The sequence below is a fragment of the Chrysemys picta genome, chromosome 9 (assembly GCF_011386835.1).
Source record: "Chrysemys picta bellii isolate R12L10 chromosome 9, ASM1138683v2, whole genome shotgun sequence".
Classification (NCBI taxonomy): Eukaryota; Metazoa; Chordata; order Testudines; family Emydidae; genus Chrysemys; species Chrysemys picta.
The window spans coordinates 77,157,850-77,176,696 of NC_088799.1; the positions used below are offsets into that span (position 1 = coordinate 77,157,850).

Consider the following 18,847-nt stretch of genomic DNA (forward strand, 5'->3'; position numbering starts at 1 on the left):
GGTTTAAGTACAGTTACTGTTGTCATTTTAAAATACTTCCATCCTACATCTACTGTAAGAGATGACTACACATTGTGTATAAGGACTCTGGATTGATCGCCCAGCTGCATAGATGCGCATGAGGATTCACATTTCACTACAAAACACAGGCCTCTGCTTCTCCTGCTAATAATACAGCTCATTAGCTCAGCTAGCAGAGAGAACTGGTTATACATAACATCCAGTCCATCACCTTCCCAGCTAAGGGAAATGATTCACATGCAACCAAGCCAATACAGGACTTATTTCTTCCAGTTAAGACAGCATTTGCCCTTGAATACACTCTAGAGGAGTTGAGTACTCAGGAGTCCAAGCCAATCCTGAGGCACTCATCTGAATCAATCTGTGCCCAGATACCTGCAACCACGTTAAGAAGAGACAATAAGATTCATGCTTAAGATGATCAGCTCCAAAAACAAGATCCCCCCTATTAGCTGAAGAACCAGTTTATCTTATCCAATACAGGAACAAAGGGAGTCAATCACATTTTCCATTGAAGGATGTGATAAAGTGAACTGGAAACATGGTAGAAATACAAATGGAAGTACTAAATGAACCAGCAGTTAGAATTAAAGGTTATGTTCTGAATGTTAGGCAACCAGTACTTTTCAAAGAGTCACTCCACTCCTACACTTAAATGAGATACATAATAAACTCCGAGATTGTACATGTCATTGCCACAAAGAAAAATCAGTTTTTTCACCATACCTAGTGCTCTCCAAATAAGACAGAAAATGACGGTAAAGCAAATATAAGACCAACTCCACTCATGGTTGTCTCCAATGGTAGAGACCCCAAGGAAGATGAAGATAAGGGTATCACTAACACTGCTCCACATCTTCATAAAGTATTTGATTGTAGTGTGAGACTTTAGAGAGATATTCGCCTCCACATAACGTTTCATGCCCATGGCACAAGCAATAATACTGAGGAAAGAAAATAAATCAATTACATATGGTACATAGGTTGGTTGGCAGAACATGCTAGATAGGCAAAAATTATATCATAGCCTTTCCAAGACAATGTAAGTTTTGGGTCAGATTCTGGTACGCTGAGACTCACTAAGTAGTACCTTACTCCCCAAGTAATTCTATTAAAAATCAGTGAGACTACTTGTGCCGAAAGAGACTACTCTGTGTGAGTAAGGGTATTTGGATCTGGCCCTTAATAAATAAATGCTAAGTTATTACATTGATTGTAGGGAGGTAGTGACACCTATAGTTAATGTTGCCCAACGCTTTCCATTATAAGACCCTGTTTTCAATTCCTTATAAGTTTGCCAAACTTTAACCATTTGGGCTGAAATTTTCAATCCTGGGTGTTTGCCTCAGGCTGATGTTTTCTGGAAAATTTCAGCAAAAAAGGTTCAGCTGTTTCTCAGAGTGAGGTTAGGGGAAAAAATACATTGGCTTGCTTATGTTAAAATATTCTTATAAACATTTCATTGAGAAGATCTAGCACCTCCTCCATGGGCCACCTTATTTCTAGCATTTCCTAGCTTTTGAGTGTTTTACTTTGCAATTTTGTAACATTCTTTTAATGTAGCTTTACATATCATTATTAATATATTGCATATATCTACTTCCTGTCATCTGTTTGCCATCAGCAGTGCAACAGTGACAGATTCTAATCAAGACTTAATCTCAATTTTTGGAATCAAAGACTCATAAATATTAGAAATGCAAAAGGCCTGTTAGATAATAACCAAGTTCATCTCCCAGCCATAGCAGGACTGTTCCCTATATACACAATAAAAATTGCTCCCTGCAGTACACATTGTTATTTGTATTACCATGGTGCCCCAGGGTCCCAGTTATGGATCATGCCCCACTGTTCTAGGCTCTGTAGAAGCACATAAAAAAGAGACAGTCCATGCCCTGAAGAGCTTGCAGTCCAAGTGCAAGACCAGAGACAATGGGTGGATGCAGCAAACTGGCAGTAGGGAGCATAAGGAAATGATGAGAAAATACTGAAGAGACAAGAATTACAGAAAAGGAATAGGAGCAAATTCCAACATAAGTTACACCAGTGTAAATCTGAAGTAATTCAGCTCATTCAATGGAGTTTACACCACTATGAGGCCAGAATCTGGCCCGTAAAATTTTGATCTCTCAAAAGCATAATAGTGAACTCCTTTAAAAAAAATCTTGAGAGCTTTTCCAGTGTTTTCTGTATATTGTGTCTTTTTATAACTCCACTCCCGTGCTATCCCATGTGCCCACAGAAACCAGCTCTAACTCACAGATCAGTATGGCACATAGAATAATGCTAATGAGCTGAGCATTTATTGCCCTTTCACAGCTTCCACACATTGGGGGTTTCACTGAGAAGTAGCCTGTGATGAGGAGGAAAATGTCACGCACAAAGATGTTTGCACAGATTCTGCACTGCTCTCTGATGCTTTGGGAAGCCTATCTGGTGAATTCTGGCCCTAAAACCATCATAATCAGCCACAGGAAGATCATCCCAGTATGGAGGGATCTTCAGAATACAGAGACCTGAGGTAGCAGCTCCTGTGCTGCGGGTATGAGGGGTGTGAAGAGGGCTTCCTCAAATCCGGCTGATCTGTGGCTGCTGTATCAGACTCTTGGGGCCAGGGGCAGCCAGCATAGCATACGAGTAGCCTGCAAGCTGCTCTAACTAACACCAGGCCCAGGATGGGGGAAGCACATTTTACATTCTCATCCGCATCCTGAACTGCTATGTTCTTTGGCCACAGCTGAGGAGCTGGCCCCTTAAATCAGCTGAAGGACTACAGAGAGCTCAACTAATATCAAAGAAATCTTACTGAACATTCACTAGGCTGTGTGATGAACACAGAGCGGGCCTTCAATGGGACCACTATGCTTCTGAGAAAATTAGAGAGTGTCACTACAGCAGTAAAATTTTACCTCTTCATATATTGTACATACAAGGTCATTTTAGAAGTGTGAAGCACCAATTAAAACTTTTACCCTTTAATTGTTCATAGATAATTGGTTATTTAAACTACAGGATACATGTGGTTAGCCTAATTCATCATCTTTTCAAATCAGCATAATTTCAGCCTAGCAATCTCAGAAGGTCAAAGCAATTGAAATCAAAGAGTCAAAGAACTGGGGGGAGAGGGGTATGTTACTTTGACTGAAACACATTATACTAAAGGACCAGTTGAACTCCTGAAGGTAAGACAAATATCAGTTTCTGAATTCTGGTCACCATTGCTATTTTGACAATAACTCTCTGAAGCAAAGGGCCTGGTTTTCTTCTAATCTACATCCGTGTACATCAGGAGTAACTTCCCTGAAACTGCTAGCATTACACTGAGATAAATTGGTGTGATGTACATAGTATCTAGCCTATTGACTTTAAATTTTACTTTACTGATGACTGCCACTCCATAGATTTCCAAACAGCCATTGGCTACTGCTGGTCCATTCTATTCATAGTTCATGCTCTCAGCTGGTGGTCATGCGGCATATAATACAGGGGCCACAGAATGGAAAGAGGTATACACTGCCGAGGAGATTAGCATTGGACACTGATTGCAAAAAACACATTCTGACTGGCTGTTTAGGCCTTATTGGCAAAGTCACAACTGTATACCAGCTCCCAGTGAATATACAGTACAGCTATGGGCATGAAAAAGAGAGAAAATGAGAACATTTCTGTCCAACTTTCTCCTCCCTCCCTCCCTCTCTTTGATTTTAATCTCATCATTTTTAAGTCTTATTTTACCTGTAATTTCCATCCTTTCTTATTTCATATGCGAGTCCCAGGAAATCGACAAAAGTAACCCACTACTTTTTTGCCTCCACTTCTAAACTGCAACTCCCTGCAGCAAAATGAGGCAGAGAGAGGAGCTCATCCGTCCTTTCTGTATTCACTGCCAAAATGTTGGGCAAAGTACATCCTAGTGCACAGTGGGACTAGAGTGGGCCTCAAGAATAAATGTGATCATTTTCTGTTGGAAACTGTCAATTTTTCTAAGTAGGGGAAATATGTGGCCACTGGGAAGCCTGGATGTGCAGATCTGTACTGAGCATTAATAACATGGGTAGGGAGCACTATCTGTAAGGGCAGCAAATAGTGTGTTTCAACAACTGAACAGAAGGATGACAACAGCAGCAATGGTCAAGGTTTCCATGAGATGAGATCTCATCTGACTATTTTTCTGCAACCCATGGAGAACCAATGAGCCTGATTCTCCTCTCACCAGCCTCCTCTGTCCTCTTCTACTAGTTAAACACCATTAATTTCAGCATAGTTATTCCTGGTTTGTACTGCTGTTAGCAAGAGCAAAATGAGGCTCATCTTTTTGTGATCATTCCCCCTCTGCTGGCTCAGCAGCAGGTAATTAACAAACTCTTATTGACCCAGCTGTGCAGATATTTACAGAGCAAAACAATGAAGTTAAACTACAACAGTTCATTTCAAAGCACAAAATAAAAATACTGTTAGTATGGGGGAAATATTTTCAGGATACTAAGCTGGTATCAAAAACAAGAGAGCAATCCAAAAAAATGTAAAAGGCTTAGAAAACACAAATGAGCCATAGGTGTCTTTGTACTGTGACAGACCCAGACCAGTGGGGTACAGGAGTCTGGTAGAGGGCAAATATACTGGTCACTGGATGAGTAGTTTTCTGTTCCTTGAGTGACCAGAGCAGGGGCTGCACTAGAGGAATCAGGAACCTGCTAGAACCAATTAAGGCAGGCAGGCAGGCTAATTAGGACACCTGGAGCCAATTAAGAAGACGCTGCTAGAATCAATTAAGGCAGGCTAATCAGGGCACCTGGGTTTTAAAAAGGTAGGGTTACCATTCGTCCAGATTTACCCGGACATGTCCTCCTTTTTGTGTTAAAAATAGCGTCCGGGGGGGAATTTGTAAATCACTCAAAATGTCTGGGATTTCCCCCCCCCCCTGCAGAGCGAGCCGCGGCTGGGAGGGCTGCAGGAAAGTCAGCCGCTCGCATGGGGCTCTGGCAGCCAGAGCTCTTCCCCCGCAGCTTGCCGGGCTGGACTCCGGAGCAGCTGTAGAGCTCCTCCTCCCCCCCTCCCTGCATTCTGAGCCGGCCGGTTTGCCGGGCCGTTTGCATCGGCCTCGGCAGCTCCTCCTCCCCTGCAGCCCAGCGCCCCACTCCGGCAGCACTGTGCAGAGGCAGGGACCGGGTTGTGTGTTGCGCTGGGGAGCGCAGCCACGTGTCCGGCTCCGCACAGAGCCCAACACCACGTTCTGAGCGGCAGGGTAAGGGGGCCAGGGGGCAGGAGAAGGGGCAGGGAGATTTTGGAGGGGGCAGTCAAGAGATGGGGGGGTCGGGAGTTTGGGGGGGACTTTTTGGAGGGGGTGGAGAAGGTTTTGGGCAGTCAGGGTACAGGTAGGGGGTAGGGTCCTGGGGGCAGTTTGGGGGGGGTCTTAGGAGGGGGCAGTTAGGGGACAAGGCACAGGGAGGCTTAGGTAGGGGGTGGGGTTCTGGAGGGCAGTTAGGGAGCAGGGGTCCCAGAAGGGGCCAGTCAGGGGACAAGGAGTGGGGGGGGGGTTGGGAGTTCTGGGGGGGGGCTGGCAGGGGTGGGGAGAGGGGTCGGAGCAGTCAGGGGACAGGGAGCAGAGGGGTTTAGATGGGTTGGGAGTTCTGGGGGGGCTGTCAGGGGATGGGGAGTGGTTGGATGGGGCATGGGAGTCCCAGGGGTCTGTCTGGGGGTGGGGGTGTGGATAAGGGTTGGGGCAATCAGGGTACAGGTAAGGGGTAGGGTCCTAGGGGGCCAGTTAGGATGGGGGGAGGGTCTCAGGAGGGGGCAGTTAGGGGACAAGAGGCAGGGAGGCTCTCTTAATGGCTCTCCATGCGTCTCTGGACCCTCTCAGCTGTCGGGCTTGGATGGAAACATTGCCTGAGGGTAGTGAGAGAATGGGTTATCGGTGAGGTGGGGGTGGGCGTGAGCCCGGTCAATAGGGGCAACCCCTACCAAGATCTGAGCCTTTTCTCACACGCCCGTTAGAGCTCGACATTATGCTGTTTGGGACCCCTCTTTGAGGAAAGCCTCTGGATTGCAAGTCCAACCGCTACCTCCTCGTGGTGAGAGTCGGTAACTGGCTTGGATAGCCAGGCGGATTGCGGAGGACGAACCCACATCCCACATTCAGTGGGGTGTGGGACGGGGATGGGCAGCCCCATATGGTGCCACATGGATGCCACCCTGGTAAGGGTAGCCTCCCCCAGGTACGGGTTGACTCCCCCTGGTAAGGGTTAGATTCCCCCTGGTAAGGGTAGCCTCCCCCAGGCACGGGTTAGTTTCCCCCTGGAAAGGGTTAGTTTCCCCCAGGTACGGGTTAGTTTCCCCCTGGAAAGGGTTAGTTTCCCCCTGAGAAGGGTAAATCTTTTAGCTATGGAAAAAAGTAATTTATATTTTTATACCGGATTGGTGCTGGACCGGGTTAATAACGCCCCCGCTGTTGGCTTTGATGCCCCAGCCGACAGTGTTAAATATATTAGGGGTGTGATCAGGGTCGCTGGACCAATGGATAAAATGGTGTGGACTATAATGAAGTCTCATGAGAATGAGAGTGAGAATCAAGTCCTCCCAGTGGAGCATGGAGAGGAGGTAGAGGAGAATGTTTGTGATGATCGTGGTGAGGAGATTTTATCTATCTTACCGATGGTTTTTACAAGGGACACTTTTAATGATTTAACTATGGACAGTTTTAATCCAGATTTTAAGTATTTAAGTACATTTGATGATCCATATGTTAGGGAATCGGGATATCTTAATGCTCATTTAGTTAATGGGTCTAGTTTATTAAATAGTTTTAGACCAAGTACTGATTTTAATAGGGATCGTAATAAGGATCTTAACAGTACTGGTAGTAATATAAATATATTAGAAAGTAGTTCGTGGAAGGATGGGGTTTTTTATTTAGAGTATCCCGTTGATAGTTTTAATTGTACATATTTAGTGTTATTTAATATCTGTCCTTTAATAGAATGGTTTTAACTATATAATAAATACTTATTAATGGATGAAATTCCAATTTAAATTATTCGTTTATTTTTTTTTTTAACTACTGGATGTGGATGCGGACTGGCCGCGTATAGTAACCAGGAAAGGGCAGGTAGTCACGCCTGTACATAAATAGGGGGTGGAGTCCTGGGGGGCAGTTAGGGGCAGGGGTCCCAGGAGGGGGCAGTCAGGGGACAAGGAACGGGGGGAGGGTTGGGGATTCTGAGAGGGGCGGGAAGTGGGAGGGGCAGGGGCGGGGCTAGGGCAGGACGGGGGCAGGGCTCCTCCCGTCCTCTTTTTTGCTTGCTGAAATATGGTAACCCTAAAAAAGGAGCTCACTTCAGTTTGTGGTGTGAGTGTGAGGAGCTGGGAGCAAGAGATGCAAGGAGAGGGAGAGGGAATGGGAATGCTGTTGGAAGACTGAGGAGCACAAGCATTATCAGACACCAGAAGGAAGGTCCTGTGGTGAGAATAAGGAAGGTGTTTGGAGGAGGCCATGGGGAAGTAACCCAGGGAGTTGTAGCTGTTATGCAGCTGTTACAGGAGGCACTATAGACAGCTGCAGTCCACAGGGCCCTGAGCTGGAACCTGGAGTAGAGGGTGGGCCTGGGTTCCTCCCAATTGACCTGGACTATGGGTTCTTCCAGAGGGGAAGGCCTCTGGGCTGTTCCCCCAACCCACATGGTGAATCTCTGAGGCAAGAAAATCCACCAATAAGCGCAGGACACACCAAGATAGAGGAGGAACTTTGTCACAGTACTTATATTTAAATCTTAAAATATACTGCTATCTGTAATTGCAATTTCTTATGACAAGGCATTAGCTGTCCAAGCAATCATTTTGATCCAGAACCAATGCATTATTAAAAAAAAAAGAAAATAGGTTCCATAATGGGTACAGTACATTGTGACAGAAGGAAACACCATTAAGTCTGAATGCCTTCTCCTTTCATGCTGATTATGCAGCATATTTCTTTCACTGTTCAGTCACATGATACTATAACAGATCCTTAGTTTGTTTTCCCATGAACTATAATTGTTTTCAACAATAGTGAAATATTGCTTTGTATTGGCAATTCTAGGAAACAAAAGTCTGCAAAGTATAAAAGATTCCTATTTATATACAACATAGTACCATTGGTTTCAAAATAGATCATCCAGATACTGCTGTATTTAACTGGATGTTTAATTTTTCATTTTCTTCTCATCATCGGTATTATCAATACTGGAGTTGTCTATAAGCCAAATATCAGTGGAGTCTAGGTGCACTTTACAGTCATTAGGGAAATACTAAATAGCTTTACTTTTGCAATTGTCAGCACTAGATGAGTCCGTTTCTTGAGTCAGGGTCAGAGCTAGCAGATTGCAACCAGTGCCAGGGAGACGGACTGGATGACCTCATGCAGTCTTTTCCATCTATTCTGTCTTTGATTCTAAGGTAAGATCTCTTTGTCCATTAGAAATACTAGATCCAGTTTTGCAGGGCTAAATCATTTCTTCCTCAGGCACAATTCTCATTGATGTTAGTGGGAGTTTTGGTGTCTGATTCAAGTTTGAAGGATTTAGCCCACAGTTAATCGTGTTCTTAAAGGCTAAAGTCAACTTCTTCAAATTAAAAACTAGTATCTCTCAATGACTATATAAGGCTGTACTTAAAGAACCTTGATAGCTCCAGTTAGCTTCCCCGGAGACTTGTAGGGGAGTTTTGTAAAGGAAAGGTGTCTCCATTCCTGAGATGAGTCAGTCTCTTGAATTCTTTGTTAGACTGATGCTGAAATGAATGTACAGAAATGATTTTGCAACGTTTAAACAAAAATAGTTTCTGATTTTTAAAAATCTTTATTAAAGGAGCCACATATTTTAACTGTAGATCAGACATCAATATTTTGCATTTATCTTCTTGGCTATCCACCTCCAATATTTTTGGAAACAAAATGTAGATATAGATAGTTCAACAAATACCATGCTCCTCTTGAATAGCCTTGTGACCTTTCAGTGCTGCCACTTCCCCATGCACTTTCAGTTATGGAAAAGATAATTTATTTCTGTATGGTCAAATGCCTTCTCCACTTCTAAAGAAGGCATCCTCAGCGCTCCCTGCATTTGGCTGATCAACTGCAAGTTGAACAACATGCATTTATTTATCCCTCGGTTTTCTACTGACAGTCAGTAATCCTATGACTCCAAGTGCTGGAACTTTACAAAAACCACTGAATACCAAGAAATCACAAGTGTTGGGAATCTCCATATATCCTGCATGGGTTGACCCCTGAGACTGCATGGAGTCCCAGTGGCTGCAGGGCTTCACATTGGCACAGTGGTCTGATCATATGGAGCTCACTGAGGGATCAGGGCCAAAGTCAGGAATGCAACATAGGATGACAGTCAAGGGAAGCAGCAGAAGCACCAGTGAAGGAGGTACATCCACTCAGCTAGATACAGTATTTGCCTAGTTTTACAACAGGCTACATAAAAAGCACTAGCGAGGTCAGTACAAACTAAAATTTCATAGACAATGATTTGTTTACACTGCTCTGTATACTATACACTGAAATGTAAGTACTGTATTTATATTCCAATTGAGTTATTTTATAACTATACGGTATAAATTAGAAAGTAAACAATTTTTCAGTAATAGTGTGTTGTGGCACTTTGGTATTTTTATGTCTGATTTTGTAAGTTTTTAAGTGAGGTGAAACTTGGGGATACACAAGACAAATCAGACTCTTGAAGGGAGTACAGTAGTCTGGAAAGGTTGAGAGCCACTGGTCTACACGAACCACTTAATGTGCAGTATGACCGTCAGAGGGGTGAAATATTGGAACGGCCTACCGAGGGAAACGGTGGGGGCGACGGACCTGTCTGGTTTTAAGATACAGTTAGATAAGTTTATGGAGGGAATGGTTTAATGGTAAAACATAGTAGTCAAGGAAAGCCAAGCAATGGTGGGTAAATAGTATAATGGCTAACGGGGTCGGGCTGGAGACTCTTGCCTATATGCTCGGGGTCTTACTGATCGCCACATTTGGGGTCGGGAAGGAATTTTCCTCCAGGGCAGATTGGCTGAGCCTCTGGAGGTTTTTCGCCTTCCTCCGCAGCATGGGGCAGGGATCTCTAGCAGGAGGGTCTCTGCCGATTGCAGTCACTAAAAACAGGATTGGGGACTTCAACAGCAGAGTCCAGGGAAGGGGTAGGGACGGTTTTATGGCCTGCAGCATGCAGGGGGTCAGACCAGATAATCATAATGGTCCCTTCTGACTTTAAAGTCTATGAGTCTATGACGTTGCATTTGGTTTGAGCACTGGCCTGCTAAACCCAGGGTTGTGAGTTCAATCCTTGAGGGGGCCACTTAGGGATCTGGGGCAAAATCAGTACTTGGTCTTGCTAGTGAAGGCAGGGGGCTGGACTCGATGACCTTTCAGGGTCCCTTCCAGCTCTATGAGATAGGTATATCTCCATATATTTTTAACAAATCACACCCCCGTAAAGCGCATCACCCCACCATCTAGACAAGCCCATAGTTACACACTCATCCTACTTCATACACACTACGCTACAAGCCAGATTTTGCTCTGTTACGCCACTGAAATCAGGTATAATTCCACTAACCTCAGTGGAATTATTCTGAATTTACATCAGTTTAACTGAAAGAAAAATCCAGCCCCTGATCATGCATGATAACATCAAGGTCACTGGGTGTGCGCCTGTCTATCTGTCTACCTACAATCAAAGAGTCATTATGCACATTGCCACTTCATAATCTAAGTGTAGGGGGAAACTGGTGATCGCGGATGCTGTTTTGTGACACTCACGGTATGTGAAAGTATACCTGTGAATTGAGTCGATCTAGAAAAACTAAGCTAAAACACAAGGAGCCAGTTCTTGCCCTGGGCTGAGCAGGGGCATGCTGGGGGGAGAAGATAGTGGTGGGACCTGAGCTGATCACCTTAGCAACAGTATGGCAGGATACCGAACACTCAATGGAGTGCTACAGGACTGGCTCCTGTGCATTGAAGTGCTACAGCCCCAAGGGCTGCTGGTCAGGGATGCAGCTAGGTCTTGGCCAGATACCACGTATGCTGGAGGAAGGTGTGCACTCTTCTCCTTTTTTTTAAAGGAGAAGCAGTGTGCAACCTACCACATAGTCATCCCAGTCACCATGAGGAATCCTGCCTGCCCAATCATACCATCAGAAAGTAAAGGCAGGATATAGACCTAAATAAGCTAATCAGTAAGGATGGGCAAATCACTGGAGATAAAATTAGAATGGATTCAAGTCTTGCCCAAAACCCAGATCAAACCCAAATTTTTCTGATGTTCAAAGAGTCCAATCAATTACTTAGTGCACCTCTTCACATCCTGGTATTGATTGGAACTCAAAAGACAGCTAGAAAGCCTGTTCTGGCCCAGCCAAAAACATAAAGCACTGGAAGTCTCACACATACTGGCCATCCAAATTTTCCAGACCAAAGACACTAAACCAAGCTTGAATAAGTATTCAAACATTTGGATGTCTGACTGAACTGATGAACCATATGAAGTTTGTCCAGCTCTAATCAGGACTATTTATGATTTCCAGTTTTAAAATACACACGCTTGCTCCGATCTCTACATCATGAAATGTATTGTTTCAACTTAAGTCCTTTAGCATTTCAAATCATTTAAAGTCAGATGTCATCTGTTCTGTTAAACACTACTAAGGTCATTTCTTTGTCTCTTAAATCCTCAGAAAATGTGAGCGCATTTGAAGAATGCATATCACCATTTATGTAGAATTGTATAATGCATGCAATGTGGTTATGTCCCGGTACTATTTCAAAGGCTTTTATATTGTTTTGTTTCTTTTAGTACATAGATGTTTATCATACATCTCAGACTAAGTAACGCTGATGTAATCGAGGGTCCTGTGGCACCTTTAAGACTAACAGAAGTATTGGGAGCATAAGTTTTCGTGGTTAAGATCCTCACTTCTTCAGATGCACTTCTTGCATCAAGAAGTGCATCTGAAGAAGTGAGGTTCTTACCCACGAAAGCTTATGCTCCCAATACTTCTGTTAGTCTTAAAGGTGCCACAGGACCCTCTGTTGCTTTTTACAGATTCAGACTAACACGGTTACCCCTCTGATGCTGATGTAATCATGACTGATTCTTTTCTGAATATAGCCAAAAGCATTAATTGCATGAATAAGAAAACCCGTGCATATACTTACGCCACAATACCAGAGAGGTGAAACATTTCTGCAGTGAGATACGATAGGTAACTGTACAGGAAGACAAAGAGGGGTTCAATTACACGGATATTCTTGGTAAATCGTGTGGTAAAGGCAGCAATCATCCCGAATAAAAGGCCTACCACGACCCCTCCTATTCCAACCACAAAAAATTTCCCAATTCCTGCAAACACATCCACAGTTTTGATCGTTGACATTTCGCAAAAGGATCTAAACAGCTTGTACAGCACCTATAAGAAAAATAAAAGGAAGAAGAGAGAGAAACAAACATTAGCTAGAGATGACCGCAGGCAACAGACACACCATTAAATGTTTGTGACACTTCTGCTGATGTGGTGAAATGCTTCCCTAGTGTTGTGACAAAGACACAGTGTTCTTGTTACCAATGGGTTTTGCCTCATAAGTACATCATCTACCCTATGGCCCTGCAAGGGTTTCCAAGAAAAGATAAAGCAGCCTAAGCCTTGGTTCTTGGGGCTTCAATGGATGTGGGAGGCTCTACCAGGAGCTTGGTCAGGTGTAAAGGCATACAGTTTCCTCACGGGCTGCCCTAGACCCCCTGCGGATCCCTGGGGAATAACAGGGTTTCTCCACAGCCTATCACATGGGAGACAAACCCCACCCTCCCCATAGAATGATACCGAAGGGGTGCTCTGCAAGGAGATCTTCATGGAGATTTTCTCCCTCTAAGTCTCCACTGGAGATTTGTTATATGAAAGAAACTAGCAATAAGAATTTGCCTGTGGGATAAAACGTCTGAATTTAATGGTTCCAATTAGACTATGAAGCTCACCCCTCGCTCATATGAATGAACGGGGGAGAGATGAACTCCTACCTTTGCTGCTGTTCCATGAAGGACTATAAATACAGACACACTGATATTGTATATCTATAATCAAAGCATTTAAATACATACTATTTCTCACTATCTTCCTTTTACTCACATACCAGTGCAGTTAAAATCCTAAACATTAACAGTAACTCCATCAAGTCAAATTTTGGTTGTACATCAGGCTGTTGATGCAGCCAATGATACCAGCAGTCTTATACCAATCACTGAAAGCAATGAGGGCACTATCATGAGTGGCGAATCTGGTGTACCAACTTTCTGGCATGCAGATAGGACCGGACCCAATGCCCGCTGAAGTCGAGGCAAATTATTCCATCGACATCAATGGGCTTTGCAACAGATCCTGAATATTCCTGAAGTGGGGAGCTTTGCAGAGATGTCGGACCTAAATATCTTCTTGCAAGTACTGGCTGTTTATTAAAATGGACAATTTCACACTAAACTATTTCTATAACCCAAATTTGATGTAGAAGTACTGGGGGTAACAGGTCCTGATTTTTTTATTCTCCCTTTTATTTACAGGGAAATTAAATTGTTGAGAAATAGACCTTAAATTAGTGTTTTCCTGTCTTCAGTATAAAAGAGTACCATATGCAGCATAAAAAACACTGAGTAATATAAAGTGATAGGCGGTGCCTGACTCCAGCTGCAGAATCTTACTTTGAACCCACCTGAAGAAATTGGCATTACTGAGTCAGCATATTAGATCCAATCCTGTATTCCTCAATGCCCAAACCTCACAAGAAACAAAGGAGTGGGCACATTAGATAACAATAGAGACACTTCATCTGATAAGCTTTATTTATAACTATAATGTATTGAGTGCTGATAGAATGCTCAGCATTGTACAAATGTGAGGATGTTTCCTGCCTCAGGTATCTCACCATTCAAGGGCTAAATTGTGCAGTCTTTATGCACCCTGGTGAACACTGAAGTCAGTGGGACTGCTCTTGTGTAAAAGCTCACCACTGTATACATGTTCACTGTTATGTGGACCCTACAACCTTGAACCACAGACTTCTGGCATCAATGGAAAGTCCCCCATTGAAGTCAGTGGGCTTTGGATCAGGCCCTAAATGAGTTCAGAATGGGATTCTGCGCTAGAGTGGAGACATTTTTATGTTAATTTTGATATTAAATAAGTCATTTTTTAAATCAGGGAACAGGCTTGGATTTTGCTCCTCAGAAGATGGGACACAAAGGAAAGTCACTCTTGTTATTTTAAATAAAGTAACTATTAAGAGGATTGGGGTTTAGTTCATAGTAGAAGGACGAAGAAGGTACAATATTAACAGATTGTCCTCTCAAAACATGCCTGCTCCTATTATGACAATGCAGCAAGTGTCAATAAAAACATTTTAAATAAGTAACAATTTTGGGGCCTGATCCTGCAAGGTGCTGAGCTGGCTCCAAAGAACACTTGATAGATTCACAGGTTTTAAGGCCAGAGGGACCATTATGATAACTTAGTCTGACCTCCTGCATAACTCCTCCCTGAGAGCGGCTGATTTCAATGGGAGCTGAGGCAGCTCAGCCCAGAATCATGCTTTCTTGTAGCCAATAATAGTAGCAACAAGATACGTTTGATTTACTTTTTAATTATAGTTTGTTCACTGGAAGGTTCCCCTTCCTCTCCCTGCCTCCGCCCCCTGCCCCTTGTGCCAATCTAATTCCAATATTGATGATGTTTCTGAAACAAAACCTGTTAGGCTTCTCCGCAAATTTACTTTCTCTCTTCATATCTTAGTGTCTTCATGTGCACATACGCGCTCTAGGGGAATGTTACTGAGAAAAGACTGTAGATACTACACAGTTATATGTGTGCAATTCTACACTAAAAAAAAACTTACACTGCTGTAATCACCACTGCCTGCAGCTCCACAACATCCCCGTAAGGTAGGGAAGTGCTATTGTCCCCATTATACAGCAGGGGAACTAAGGAACAGAGAGACACCAAGGGACTTGCCCAAGGTCATACAGGAAATCTTTGGCAGGACAGGGAATTGAATGTGAGTTTCCTGAGTGCCAGGCTAGCACTAGCCACAGGACCATCCTTCCTCTGTACACTAAATACCAACATAAGGGATAGTACTTACCACTGTAACAGCATCATTTAGGAGCGATTCTCCAAAAACCAAAATGTGAAGCTTTTCATTGACATGTATCTCTTCAAACACAGATAACACTGCTACAGGATCCACTGCAGCAATCAGACTGCTAAACCAGAGATTATGGAGCAATGATATATCTTGCAGGTGAAAGGATTTCACTTGGCATATCCCATACAGCGAGAAGCCAATCCCAAACACATTCCATATAGTTCCCACTACAGCATAAAGAAGAATAGTCCCAATGTTCTCAAAAAAGGGACGGCTGGGCATGAAGTACCCTGCGTCAAGGACTATAGGTGGCAGTAAATAGAGGAAAAAGATATCACTGTCCATGACTGGTGGGGACTTGTCATTTAAGCCATAGATGATTCCTCCCATGATGAGCCCCACAAATATCAATAAGCAGCTTTCCGGCACAACTGACGGCAGCTTGTTAAACAGATGAAAAGCTGGTGAACAGTAAAGAGATGACATCATTATCCAGAATCCGTATAATATGTTGACATCATCATTTCATCACACTTTTTTATAATACAAAAGAGGAATCGCTCCACATTGTCATTTTTAGCAGAGAGCATTGTGGGGTGTGAACTGATGCTGTTTATTATAAATAATAATTTTCCAGCTTAATACCAGTAGGATTCTTTAGGTGAGCATGAAGTGAATTTAAAAAAAGCTGTAAAAGTTGGCAAAATGAAAAGCTAATAAATAAATAGCATCCTATAGCACCTTTCATCCAGGAAGATCCCAAAGTGCTTTACAGTTTTATATACTCTGTTGAAACAGCCACATCTGGGGTGAAACACAGCCATTTTGCTACACCACATCAGTAGACAACATTTTTTTAAAGAGAAGCTGAAGAATAGCATATAGGATTCCAAATATGAGGGAAAATTTAGGTAGGTGAAGTATATTTACCTAAGTTGGAATTTGGCTAGCACGCCTCTAATGTTACCAAAAGTGCCAGGAGATTTTTAATAACCACACTTGGCATATTCCTCAATTCATCACAACAAAAGGTTAAAATCTAAATATTTTAGACAACAGTACAGTAGGCACTGAAAATACTCTACCTAAGATAAGTATACGTGAAGGAATTCAGGATAACAGATGGCGTAGGGTCTAAATAGCATACTCTCTTCAGCACTACAAAAGTGGAGAGCAACAGTTCTTTTTTTTTTTTAATTGTGTTCCATGTTTCCAACTAATGTTCTTTGTCAGAGATAACCTTCTTATTAATTATAAAGGAGGCCATTTTAATATTCACTAATCATTAGCTCTTTAAACAGTTAGAATACAACATTGTGAAAAGTGAGCTCAGCACCTCCGGACAAGCGGTGCATCCAGCTACTTTGCACAGATCTAGACTTTAAAGAGAAATTCATACAATACAAGTCATGAAAAGAAATAAACTGAAATAAACCAAACTGAAATGGAAAAATTAGAAAAAAATCTTATTAATCATTATTTGTATTTTATGTTTGTATTACCAGAACTGGGCCCCTAGAGTACTAGGTGCTATACAGACTTAAAACAAAAGACTATCTCTGTTCCAAAGACCTTACAATGTAAATAAGCATCAGATATTTCATATTTCTGAATAATTAAATTAAGGTTAAGGGGCTTCTGCAGTACTAATGGATTTCATAGCCTGTATTTATTATTTCCCTTCTTATAACATATTACTCTTAGGCCAAATTATTTATTGTGATGGGCCTGATCCAACCTACTCCTCATTCTTAACTCCCATTGGCATCAATGGAGACCTGAGTGCAGAAAAGTTGCGAAAGCAGGCACATAATTCAGGATTATTATTCACTTTTGTAATTTGTCACTCCAGTTATATAATTACTCAATTATTCCCATTATCCTTTCTGGACTTTCCTCTCCCCTGGATACGTGTGTGCAGTTCTTAAGTTTTGCATGTATAAACTTACACATGGCTTTGGAAATCTCACTGTCATTTGCAGCTGCAGTATTACAAGTTGTTAAGCAATTGTGTGGGGTTTTTTTTCCATTTGCAAATATGGCAATTTAATTTACAGTACTCTATTGAAACCCAGCCCCGGAGAGCCGGGGAGCAGGGCCAGGTTCACACACAGGGAAAGTCTCACACTCAGCTGCAAGATGCTTAGCGTTTGCTTACAAGAAAGCCTCACAAACCCTGTGTGTCTGTGTGTGTGGAGGGGGGAAAAGGGGAGATAAAGAAACAATCAGCCCAGAGGGCTATCTAGTTTGGTATCCTGTCTACAAGCAGCCCTACCTGATGCTGCAGAGATGAAATGCAGTCAGTTTGAGCAGCACAGTACCATAAAGGGAGGAAGTTGTTCTCTTCTATCTAGCCCAAGATTTAAAAATATTATTGATAACTCACTTCCCACCTGAGCTTCCCCAGGATATGAGAAGCTGGCTGGGAGTGGGAAGTGCATGTGTTGACTGTCTTTCCCAGCCTAGGGCAACTCAGTCAGGCACTGGGCAGGATGGGGCACTCAGAGACTTTGGAAACTTCACAGACCAATTTAGGGGTGGGGAAGGTTTTAGGCAAGGACTTTCCACCCTAGCTGGGGTTTGACGAACAGATGCCCAATGCAAGGAAGTTCTCAGAGTATCCCTCCCTGTCTGAGCTCGGCCCCGCTGCTCTTCCTCCTGCTGCAGCCCAGAAGAAACGGGGCTCCTTACCTATTTTGGCCAAAGAAGCTAGCATGATCCAGAGCGTTATTTCAAAGGGGACCTGCACATGATGATAATCCAGGGAGAAGAAGACTGTGTGCACAGAGGATTCATTATCCTGGGCTTCCTGGGACCCCCAGCTGGCATTCTCTGGGCCACTGTCCTCGAGGGGCAGCAGCAGCGATGGTCCCTGGAGTGCACTGACCATGGGAGCACCCAGCAGCAAGGAAAAGCAGGGCCCCAGCATCCATCCTGCTGCAGCCTCCCATCCCAGCCTCTGCCTCTCCATGTGCCCTGGGAGCCGTCCGCTCTGGAAAGTTGGTGGCTGGCTGCTTCCCCGCTCCTGGCTGCTACTGCGGCTGCTGCTGCTGCTGCTCTGATCCTGAGTGGCTGGGCAGGGCTCCTGCCTAACAGGCCCTGCAGAATGCAGCCTGCCCTACTTGCGTGGGTGGGTGTGAAGGCAGGAGCCACTGAGCAGCCCAGCGAATCCCAACCCCCAGAGAGCCGGGGAGCAGGGCCAGGTTCGCACACAAGAAACGTCTGCACTCAGCCACAAGGTGCTTAGCATTTGCTTACAGGAAAGCCTCACAAACCCTTAGTGTGTGTGTGTGTGATTCTGTGAGTGTACGGGGGAAGGGGAGAGATAAAAGCAGGATCCTTACCGTTTTGGGCCTCAGCCACCCAAATTCCACTGTCTAAATGGAGAACAAGTGTAACTGTTCCTTCTGCACCCCCAAGCCCCAGACCCGGAGGCAACAGCAAAACCTGGATCCTCCAGCACTGCTGGAGGTGCCTGGTTTCAGGCCCCAGCCCCCCAGTTCTAGTGCTTACACATAATACTGGTATAGATGATACCTTTGCCCAATGCATCTTCCCTTTGGTAAACCAAATGCAAATCAGAGTATCCACCAAAAAGAACTACAACCAGCTAATACGATCACTTAACAAAGCATGCAACTGGAGGGGCTAGGA

General features: G+C 43.7%; 1 protein-coding gene across 1 annotated transcript in view; it reads right to left on the bottom strand.

Annotated features, from left to right (window-relative positions):
* The window catches only part of LOC101943342 (sodium/hydrogen exchanger 2-like), a 62,933-nt gene extending 44,850 nt beyond the window's left edge, over positions 1 to 18,083 (bottom strand). Inside the window, exons 1-4 of the mRNA XM_005284572.4 lie at positions 17,885 to 18,083; positions 15,191 to 15,654; positions 12,224 to 12,474; positions 748 to 965 (exon numbers count right to left, since the gene is read on the bottom strand). Coding sequence (XP_005284629.1) covers positions 748 to 965; positions 12,224 to 12,474; positions 15,191 to 15,654; positions 17,885 to 18,083 — 1,132 coding nt within the window. The remainder of the gene's footprint in view (positions 1 to 747; positions 966 to 12,223; positions 12,475 to 15,190; positions 15,655 to 17,884) is intronic.
* Between the last annotated feature and the right edge of the window lie 764 nt (positions 18,084 to 18,847).